Source organism: Quercus lobata, chromosome 3 (assembly GCF_001633185.2).
Source record: "Quercus lobata isolate SW786 chromosome 3, ValleyOak3.0 Primary Assembly, whole genome shotgun sequence".
In the NCBI taxonomy this organism is placed as follows: Eukaryota; Viridiplantae; Streptophyta; class Magnoliopsida; order Fagales; family Fagaceae; genus Quercus; species Quercus lobata.
This window is the reverse complement of record NC_044906.1, coordinates 21,836,856-21,848,864: the sequence shown is the minus strand read 5'-3', so window position 1 is coordinate 21,848,864 and position 12,009 is coordinate 21,836,856. Positions and strand designations below refer to the sequence as shown.

Genomic DNA, 12,009 nt, shown 5'->3' with positions numbered 1-12,009 from the left:
CTTTGGGGTTAAGTAATGCACATGCAGACATGCACATTACACACGCTTGGAATTGTTCTAGAATTTTAATTTTTAGAGAGGAACGGAAAGGGGACGTCGGGCTAAATTGACAAATTACGTCTCTAAAATTTAAGAGTGTTTAAATTTTACATTTCAAAATTTTAAAATTTAGATTTAAAGTTTCAGAGTTTGAATTTTACACCCTAAAATTTAGAGGTGTTTACATCTCTAAAGTTTGAGAGTGTTTGAATTTTTCATCCTGAAATTTCAGATCTAAGATCCAAAATTTCAAGGTTTGGATTTTACACCATAAAATTTAGAGGTATTTAAATTTTACATCATGAAATTTTAGAATTTGAATTTTACCTCTTGAGATTCTATTATGTTTGCATTAATAGCCTCCATATTTTTTGTTAAGAGAGTAAAATTCAAATTCTGAAAGTTTAGAGTATAGAATCTAAACATCCCTAAACTTTAGAGGGTAAAATCTAAATTTTAAAACTTTAGGATATAAAATCTAAATATTCTCAAATTTCAAGATGTAAAATCTAAATTTCATCTAAATTTTGAAATTTTATGGCGTAAAATTCAAATACTCCCAAATTTTAAGGTATAGTTTGTAATTTAGCCTCAACAAAATTTGTATGAATTAATTGAAAATGACAAAGATATTTCCAATTTTGTAATTAAAATAACTTGCACTATGATGGCTCCCATATATAACAATTTTTATTTAAAATTTAATGACACACATCTTTTACTTTTTGGGACTTAAAGTCGGTAGAAATTTGTATTAATAATAAGCAGTGTACAAATAGGTTTTTTCTACCCAAAAAAAAAAAAAAAATCTTGAAATACATGGTCATATCAATACAACGATTTTGAGTTTCAGAAAAAGTATAGATAATATGTGTTGTAGAAATTAAGCAACACAACACCACAAATAATTAATTTATAAGATTTTTCTAATAAAATGTGTGAGACAATTTTTTCAGTGTGTGTTTTATTGTGGAGAATTTTAAAACTTGAGAGTTAAAAATAGTAAAGAGTTTAAATCATATGTATCAAACGTACCCTAATGGTACTAATTAACTTGATTCATAAATTATATAACCCAACTAATAATTTCCCAAAAACATAATATTATTGTTTTGGATTTAGATTTGTTTACAATTTAATTCCATAATTTTTTTTTTCATTTTAGTCTTAACTTTTTAAATTTATTTATTTCGTCTACTTCTGTCCAACCTTACCATTTATTTTCCAAGACAATGTGGTTTTGATGAAATTAACGGTGGAAATTGGACAAAAGGACTGCATAAAAAATTAATTGCAGTTAACGATAGAAAGGAAAATAAATTAATAAAGAAAAAGATGGTTGTTAATAACCAAATTTTATAAATTTGCTTGATGGTAACAAATAATGCACTAAAGCATCAGATGCAAAAACATTGTGTAAAAATAATTTTTTGTGTTTTTCAGTGTTTGATAGCATTACAAAAAATGAGTCAAAAGAACTATCTTTAGTCCACATAAAAAGTATTGCTAATTTTTAGATTTTTTTTTCACTAATTTTTTTTTGGAAAACAACTCTATGTCACAATAAGCTAAATAAGGAAAGTTAAAAGATTTTTTTTTTTAAACTTATTTAAGGTTATTACCAAACATAGGAAAATGAGATAGTTTTTAGAAAACGTTTTTTAGAAAATGACTCATTTTCTATAAAAATATTATTGCTAAAACAAACAGAGTATAAGTGAAAAGAAAAGAAAGGAAAACACTTCTCTAATGTATATTTGGAAACAATAAGAGAGAGAAAAGAAAAGAGAAGAATTACCATGCTTTCCTTAGTGGTTTGTAAAGGGAAAAGAAATGATAAAGTTTAGTTACAAAATTGATTATAGCTTAAAGTTACAACATTTCTCAATAAAATAAATATTATTACATATTTTAAAAATCTAACCGTTAAACGCTCTTAATACATATATCAAATTTTGTATCAATTAGATATTATTTACTATATGATAAAAAAAGCTTATATTTTCTGCATAATTTTAAACTACAAAAATTTACAATTTAAACAATTTATTGATGACATAGCTATTAATATTTAATTTTTTAGAAATTTTACAAGCATTGAAGACGAAAGAAGGAGATGTAATTCAATGATGGATTTATCAAAATTCGTCTCCAATAAAAAAATATTAAATACAACCAATTTTGTACTTAAATTTTGTTCAAAAAGAAATAAGAAGAAAGATATATACTTTCTTTACTTCTATACCCACATGAATTTGAGAGTAATGAACTTAAAATCTTGGACAAAAAGGTAAATTCCTTGTCATGAAAAGTCAAGGTGTAAGTTTAAAATTTATTATTTCTCTTTTCCCTTCAATTCCGTCCAAATTGGGCAGATAGTCTATCTCAAAAAAAAAAAAAAAAAATGAAGAAGAAGAAGAAGAAGAAGAAGGACAGATAGCTAAAATCGGGCCTAGCAAATTGTGTGTCCACATTTTTCTTTTCTCTCTTATTAGCATCCAAATCAAAGAAATGATACGACTTCCTTTCATTTCTCCTCTTTTGATCTTTTCCTTCCCTTTCACCATTTTCCAAACATAGCGTAAATGTGCTCCCATGATTTACTATTGTTACCACATCCACAAATCAGAATTGTCATGTAGTTAAAAATCAAATAACTATAATATAAACCAAGCTACATGTCACAACAACTGTAACACATTGAATGCTTAAAACTCTCTAGATTTATTCCCATAGAAAGAACGCTTCCTAATTTTAGTATAAGAGACACTTAGGTTGACACCATACCGATGTCCCTCTAATTTTATTTTAAGTAAATTATAAATTACATCCTTAAAATTTAGGAGTGTTCAGATTTTATATCTTGAAATTTTAAAATTTGGATTTTATTTTCTAAAGTTTGAGGTATTTGAATTTTACACCCTAACATTTTAGAATTTTGATTTTACCTCCTAAATTTTAGAGGTGTTTGGATTTTACTTTTTAAAATTTGGGAGTGTTTAAATTTCACACCCAAGAGTTTCAGAATTTAGGGGTGTACAATCTAAACACTTCCAAACTTTAGAGGGTAAAATCCAAATTCTGAAACGTTGTAGGGGCCTTTTTTGTATATGGTATATTGGGCTGCCTTCTGAGGTAATGGGCTGGGCTGCCTCTTGCGGTGATGGGCCCTAGTGTTTCTGAGTAAGGGAGCTGGGGCCAGTCCAATTGTAACTCAACTTGGGCTGGTTTGTGCACAAACTTATGCCTTGTCTGCTAGGAGCAAATTTCCGGCAAGCAGAACTGTTGCAGATGAGTTACGGTAGGCTAATATAATAATAACTAAAATAAAGTACTTTGACTTATTTAAATAAATGGCTATGTATTCCCTGCTAATAAAGCATGATTACAGTCATAATGATATCAATCACAGAGAAAAAATGAAGAAAATAATACTGGCTAATTTAAATGGGTATAAATTAAGTTTTAAGCTTAGTCTGCCGCAGCAAAGCCAAAGAAGAGAGAACGCCTCTTCTCAATGCAAATAATCCCCCAGGAAAAAGATCCTGCCGTGGGAATTAATGGTTTTGAGGGAGTCGGACCTGAATGGTTATTGCCCAAAAAGTAAGAGTCCTTGTTTGCGTTTTGGAAGAAAGTAAGATTTGAAGGGGGAGAGAGAGAAACCGATCTATTGGTGCATGCCCATTGAAATAACTCTCCTTTTTTTCTTAATTTCCTTTCTTTTCTTCTCTGTTTTCTTTCTTATCTTTTTTTCTTTTCTTCTTGCTTTGTTTTTTTATTTTCACTCTGTCCGAAAATATACTTTGTTTTTCGATCCCCTCTACAGGGCACGGCAAGAGCCTTTTTATAGCACCTGTCATGGCTAGTATTTTACCGTCTTACCCCTTAACCGCCTTTGTTTGGCCTAAGCGTACTTACCGACCACCAAGACTGTGCGACATCCACCCTTGCCAGACAGAGGCAGGTTTGTTTTGTTCCTCTGTATACTATAACATTTCTTCCTGCCACGGTATTAATGCTTTCTCTCTCTACTCTCAGAGCATGCACCCAACGATTCCCCTTCAAACTTACCTCTTTTGGGTGGTCTATCATCCCAGCAGAACGTACCTCCCAAAAGAGGCTTGGGCAGGAGTCACAAATAAATCTTTTCCCCTCTCCCCACCACCAAACCATACCCCCTTTGCCTCTTACCTCTAGCCCATGGCTCCACCATGTCCTATATTGGCTGGGTACAGGTTGGTAGTGCATGGGCCTTGCGCGTGCTTTCCTTTCAAATTTGTCCAAGAGTCTGTCTGTTGCTCATGCGTCTGCCGCAACCTAGAGACTCTCCGTCTGCGTTTCCTGGCCTTTCATGTGGGCTTTCCTTTGGTTTTTTCGCTTCATTCAGGAGCTGGGCTTTGTATGATGATGGGCCTTACATTTCTTTGGCCCACTTTTGATTTTCTTTATTGCCTGCTACGTTGAATTGTTATTCCTGCTGTAATAACTTAATCCTGCTGGACCTCTTTTTTTGAGCCAGCTGATTATCCCTTTTCTCAGTGGCCTGTCATGGGCACTGTTTTGCTTTTACTCATGGGCTCTTATGTCCCTTTGGGCTTTCCTTTGGGCATCCATGGCCTGATTGCTTTCTTTGGGCTTTCTCGGCCCGTTTGCTAATTCCACACTCTCATGGGTTTTTCACTAACTTCATTGAACTTCCCTGACCCAATAACTTTATCCTTATCTTTGGGGTTCATGAGCCTGCCATAAACTCCTTACTCTCTTAGTTTGCATTGCCTTGGGCCTGCGGTGGCCCTTTCTCACTTTTCTACCTCATACTCTGTCCATGAGATTCTATTTCTTTCTTTCCTGGCTTCTTTGAGCCCGCTTGCTTTTTCAAGACCCATTTATTTATTTGTTGGGCCTGTGATCCATTATTCCTACCGCTTAGGCCTAATGGGTTTTTTGCTATTTATCTTGTCAATTCTTTGTGGCCCTCATTATTGGGCTTTTCTGTCTGTCTGGGCTTCCACAAATGGCCCTCAACAAACGTCATAGTGTAAAATCCAAACACTCCCAACTTCAAGAGGTAAAATTCAAATTCTGAAACTTTAGGTGTAAAATTTATATACCCCAAATTTTAGGGATGTAATTTGTAATATACCCTTTTATTTTTTTTGGATATGTGTTTATCGTCTACGTCAGCCATACAATTGTATTGCTCCATCAATTCTATTGGTAATATGAGCTCATATACTTCAAATGGGAAGATCTGTTCATTGTGTAGTTTATTTAATCATAGCAAAAAAAAGAAAAAAGAAAAAAAAAATTTATGAAAGAAAGAAGAAAGAAGAAAAATTAAAAATTAAAATTCTGTTGTTAACATAAGCTATATGAATGGGCGATGATTTCTATTTTGGTTTCTTTTTTTTACTTGGCCTCGTTGTCTCTATTTATCAGTGGCTGTACAGACATGACTTGCTAAAAATTAAATGTTAGAGATGAACATGTACTTTTTTTTGTTGTTGGTACATTCTTATTTTTGAACTCTTAAATGTTTCAAATTTTAATGTTGAATTATTTGTTTCAATTCCATTGTGTTGGCCACTTTCATCAGAGAAGTCAGCCCTGTTGCAACTATCATTATCACTTCAAGCAAATGCAGATGCAGATGCTAAAAACACCAACTATAACTATAAGAGGAATGGTATTCTTAAAAAGAAGAAGAGGACAGCAGACTCCTTCAGATATTAGTCCATTAGGTCAATGGGATCTTGCCTATGTTTGGGTGGGCCTATAATTGTATTAAGGCCCATGCAATTTGGGCACCATGCACAAGAATTACTGTTTCATACCAGAGCTAGAGCATGCATTGTAAATCACTATGGACCAAGGCCCAGCACCTCAAAAACTTTACTGGTTGTCATGAAATCCTCAAAAATAGTGCAATCTTACCTCAAAGAGACTGGTTGTGAAATCTTTAGAGGGCGTTTGGTCACTGATTTCAAAACATAGTGTTCAGTGTTTGTTTGAAAAACATTGTTCAAAACATATGTTTAAAATAATGGTTTCGGAAATCACCTCCAGGCTGATTTTTAACAACAAAAACCAGTGTTTAGTGGCACTTTTGTAATTAGGTTGAACACTATTATGGGCCCACCTGGACAGCTTTTTTGAAAGGATTGTCTCCTCCCTTCCTCTCATCTCTTCACACCGAATTAACAAGGATCTCTCTCAGCCACACAAACAGCAACCCAGCGGCATTAATTTTGTACTTTGCTCAACTTTTTTGTACAATCTAACACACATATACCAAACATATATTTTATATTTTTAAACACTAAAACATGTTATTTAAACCATGATACCAAACACATTTTTTTTTTTTTGTTTTATAAACATTAAAAACATGTATTTCAACAACACTTTTTAAACTACAGTTTTCACATCTTTTTAAACAACAATTTTTGAACTTTATGACCAAACGGGCCCTTACTTTTTGGGTTTGGCCATCCAATATTCTAGACTTCTAGTGCATTGAACTTGATATGAAAATGACACATGTCAAACACGTATTCTATTTTCATATTATCTCATATTTGGTGCAAAGAATTAACATTGAATGGAAGCCTTGTCATTTTTCTTTATAACTCTATGGACTCTATGGACTTGGAAAGAAATGGTGGTTGACCTTAAAGAGAGTGATTGTGGAATCTTTATTTTTTCGATTTAGCCATCCAATGTTCTAGTGCAATCTAACCTTAAAGAGAGTGACTGTAGAATCTTTACTTATTTGATTGTGGACTATAGTGCAATCTGACCTCAAAGAGAGTGATTGTATAATTTTTACTTCTTTGATTGTGGACTTTAGTGCAATCTGACCTCAAAGAGAGCAATTGTGGAATCTTTACTCCTTTGATTTGGCCATCCAATGTTCTAGTGCATTGGACTTAAGACGAAAATGACACATGTCAAATTCGTATTTTGTTCTCATATTATCTCATATTTGGTTCAATGAATTAACATTGAATGGAAGCCTTGTCATTTTTCTTTATAACTCTATGGACTCTATGAACCTTGAAAGGAATGGTGGTTGACCTCAAAAAGAGTAATTGTGGAATTTTTACTTCTTCGATTTGGCCATCCAATGTTCTAGTGCAATCTGACATCAAAGAGAGTGATTGTAGAATCTTTACTTCTTTGATTGTGGACCCTAGTGCAATCTGACTTCAAAGAGAGTAATTGTGGAATCTTTACTCCTTCGATTTGGCCATCCAATGTTCTAGTGCATTGAACCTAATACGAAAATGACACATGTCAAACTCATATTCTGTTCTCAAATTATCTCTAATTTGGTTAAATGAATTAACATTTTTTTTTTTTTGAGAAAGATGGTTAAATGAATTAACATTGAATAGAAGCCTTGCCTTTTTTTTCTTTTTAACTCTATGGACCTAGAATGGAATAACCCTATGGACCTGGAAATGAATGGTGATGGATTATAAATAATCTTATTAATTTGAAATTTGGAAATGGTCCACATTTAAGGACTCAACCCTAGAAGGCTAGAACTATAGTCAGTCTGGTATTGCATTTGCCCTCCAAAAGCTTTTGCAAACCAAAATTTCCACAACTCAGTTTGAAATCCTCCAAAGATTACAGATCTCTTACACATGTAAAGGCAATGCTGGTCAAATAATAATCATCCTAACATACAATGTGTCCTTTTTGGTTCACATTATTTGATGGACCTTTATTCCTTACCATTCATAAAGTCACCATCTTACACATATAATAATAACCCACTTTTCTCATTATCACTGTGACTGGTTGAAAAAAGTGAAACAAGATATTACCTTAAGGATCTTTCAAATCTTTTACAAAAGAAGAAAGAGATACCTCAACAGATGAAAAAGGTTAATCATAGAGGGGCCCTTGTCCCTTGCATAAAATTGTCTATGTCAAAGTGGACCACACCATGGGTTAAAATTATAATAATTTGGTGAATGTTAGGGTGCCAAGGACCCCATCAGTACAATCAAAACCAAAATTTACCTAGAAATTTTGAACTCTGATTCCATTAGATTATTGGGAAGTCTGAAACACGATCTACAGGGAACTCATGGCTCTGCAACTAGGCAATTGTTTTTGAATTATACAATCATACACCTCACGTGGATGACTTAAATATGTCACAAATTTCAATTGGACAGCCAAAAAAGATTCTGCCTTTACCAGTTGGATTATGATAAATGCCATGCTCTTGGTAGGTGGATTGAGCATCCATGGACTTAGGTTGGTGTACAATGGTGATGAAGACACTTATAAAGTTTATTTTTCACCTTATTATTTTATTAATACAATTGGTGATGTCCAACTCATAGCTTTATTTTCTTGCTTCTTTCCTTGAGTTTTTAAAATGGTTATGTATGATCTTTTTTAGTTTCAATTGAACTGTATTTGTCTCACCTACAATGTGAGATTCACAACACATTAGTATTAGATACCCTTCATTGCGTTTGTACCAATCAAAATTAGAAGGCTGTATCTACTTACAATTGGTAATTCATAGTCAAAATATATCTTTCTCCATTAAGTGAATTTCTGGATCTAACTTCAAAATAGAGGTGAACACCACCAAACCAAATGATCATAGGCATTCATAGTCAAAAAGTTAAACACAAATAATTGTCATATTCTTCCATCATTATTGCAATTGCTTTGTTTTTCATGAAGAAGCGAATTCCTTCACTCAAGCACGCTTGGCTTTGCTCTTAAGCTTTGCACTTAAGCTCAATTGCCTTAAAATTTTGAAAGATGATGCTAATTAGTAGAATAATATAATCGTTTGCTTGATCTATCATTATGAATGATTTATAATCAAGACAACAGGAGCTCTTAATTACCATCAAAGACATGAAAGTAACATACAAGATCAAGTTCTACACTAACTAAAGCATTAAAGTAGAGCATGAAATACCTAACACATGATACCAAAAAAAAAAAAAAAAGAGATGCAACAAATTATGTCACTTAAGAAAATTTATTCACAAAAACAGTGCTCTCAAGAATTAAATTAATGCATAAACAAAATATTCAAGAGCTAATTGCTAATTGTTTAAAAACCCCTAAATTTTAAGTGGCAAACATGTACCCTTCTTTATCCCCTTTAACCCTTTTACCCTGTATCTTTGCCAAAGATTTCATATTCAAAAGATTTCAAATTTGCTGGCACAGTACCATTATGAATCATAATTTTGTACTACAAAATAGAGACCAATAGTATTCTCAATTATCTGGTTTGGTATCAAGTACTTTTGAAATAGCCTTCTATATTCTTTAAATACACATTTTTGATGTCATTACAACTCATGGATTCTCTACTTTTCTCTGTGACTAGTACTTTTCCTGTTACTTTATTTTCTTCATTTCTTTCCTACTCTTTTCTATGTTACACCTTTTTCTTCACTGAGGAAATAGTAAAAAGGAAGCCAGCAATCAAATTTGAAAAAAAAAAAAAAGAGGGCTCCCAGACTAACAAAATCCCACCAAACACAAGTCCCAATAGAATTCAAAATTTAGACCTAAATCATAATCATAAAACTAAAAATAACAGAAGCCACAGGAAGAGTAACAACCAAGAAGCAAGAAGACAATATTTTCAACAAATAATAGGTGAAAGGAAAGGGAAAACAAGCTAACAAAATTTGTTTGGTGTTTGGTACATGTGTTTGAAAATATGAAAAAGTGTATGAAAATGTGTGTGTGTGTTTGAGTGATACACCAAACGCACCCTTCTTTTCTTAAAGGACATCAAATTATGCCACATCAATACACACCAAATTCCTGAATAAACAGTAACTTCCTTTCTTTTTATGCAAAGTACAATATTCAAAAATAGTAAATAAATATCATGAACCCTTTTATAGAAAATAGTAATGTTGGTGAGTATAAACAATTCCAACAAACCAACTCAAATATTAATCAGAAACAAATATACAAAAAATCCAAATTATTCCAAAGAGCCAACGCATGACAAACAAATTAAACCACAAACCAAAATAAGTACAAATTACACTAAAATCACAAAGCCCAACATTTCAAAAACAATTACAGATAAAGCCTAAAGCACAGATCTTTCATCCAAAATAACCAAATAAACAGAGGAAAAAAACAAAACCCATTAACCATAACACAAAAGCATGGACAAAACAAAAATAAAAATAAAAGTCTAGATAGATCTTATGAGAAAGACTTGTACAGAGACATATTCCAAATATAATTATAACAACAATATGTCCATCAACAATAACAACATATGTCAATAGCAACAACAACAACAATAATGATCCATCACTACCAATCCCAATCTCTTTCGTTTTCTTCATGTATAACAATTAATCAAACCCCATCTTAAAAACAAAAATAAAAATATAAAACCAAAAAAACAAATTAAACAAATTAACCCCTGCACCTTGTAATGGCGCTGCAGCCACGGCTGTAAGGGTTGGACTGAGCGCCAGCTTGGCAGTTGTAGTAGGAGGACCCACGCTTAGAGCAAGGCACAGTGTTCCTCTGAAGCGCACCGTAGCTGATGTAGCCGCTGGTGGCTAGAATGCGCCGGCTGATCTCAGAGTCCAGGTCAAACTCTTCCTCACCTAACCCAACAGCATTCATGCACTCAGCTATGGTGCCCTTGCAAGCTGATCTTGTTGTTGCTCTGGGTATCCAACCCAAGTGGGACCCATCACTTGCATGGACGGTGGAGGATGATGATGATGATGAGCTGAGGATCAAGATCATGACCACAGCACAGATCCCAAGTATGGTTGATGATGAGGAACAGAAAAAGCTAGCCATTGTTTTTGATGAACAAGAACAAAGGATAAAGCTTCTCTCTTCTTCTTTTTTCTTTGTTGGGTTTTTGGGTTTTTCTTGGACTGGTTGCTTTCTTTCTCTCTTTCTTGTGGTTGTGTGTTATTCTATGGCTATTTCTTTTGTTGTTTTCTTCTCAAGGAGGTAAGAAGATAGTACAGGTAGTTTGTGAAGTTAAAGGGACTTATAACTGGCATCGAGTGAACTAATGGGATTGGTTTTAGCTGTTATTTACAGTTATGCCATTTGATTGTTGGGAAAACAAATAAAAGAAACCCTAAAGTCTAAAGAGCTTAATAAATTATTAAATCTTATAATTTTAAAAGTAATGAATTAAATAAGTTTATTTTTCTACCCAAAAAAAAAAAAAGTTTTATTTAAGTGTAATTGCATTATATTATGTTTAGCAATTTAATTATATAGGCTTAGGGTTTGCTTTGTTACATTTTTAGACCTTAGGGTTTAATTTGTTATTGTTAGATTGTTTAGACATTGTTTGATTGATTTAAACCAAATTGATCATATTCAATTAATTAATCAATTATGATCTTTTGGATTTAGAATCAACTAAACAATGCACATAACTAATATTATAATAATGAGTAGTAGAAAAATAAATGAAACAACAACATAATTACAAAAGAAAACCCTGTAAGAATGTTTACCTTCAATGGAAGAATCCACTAATAAAATTGAAGTTTACAAATAGAATTACTTAATCCTAATTTGCTATCTCTAGTAAAACTTACTATTGTAACCCTACGATACTTCAATTCGATTGAACTCTTTCATAGTGGATTTTTTTCACACAAACACTCTAGTCTGTGACTTCAAATATCAACTTGAAGGTTCTCATAGCAACAACTTGTTTGTGTGTAAGTTGTAGTAGTTTTCAACTTATCACCAAAGTTAAAATCTTTAGTGTATTTGGTGACAGAGAGATTCACTTGGAATATAACTCTAGGTGCATATCATAAACATCAAACTTTCTCCTCAATCTCTTTTAAGGTTAACTTAAGTGGTCCTTAAATATGTTGAATGTGTAGAGCACAATTCACATATACTAAGGCCTAAGTTGATCACATGCTTGAATTTAGAATTTCGTAATCTTGAGGT

The 12,009-nt window shown here is 32.7% G+C and overlaps 1 protein-coding gene across 1 annotated transcript; it reads right to left on the bottom strand.

The window, feature by feature from the left end:
* Positions 1-10,234: 10,234 nt before the first annotated feature.
* LOC115981678 (protein RALF-like 33) lies at positions 10,235-11,039 on the bottom strand. Its single transcript, XM_031103978.1, has one exon. It carries the CDS (start codon positions 10,876-10,878, stop codon positions 10,480-10,482), a length of 399 nt encoding a protein of 132 aa, XP_030959838.1. The 5' UTR covers positions 10,879-11,039; the 3' UTR covers positions 10,235-10,479.
* Positions 11,040-12,009: the final 970 nt, after the last annotated feature.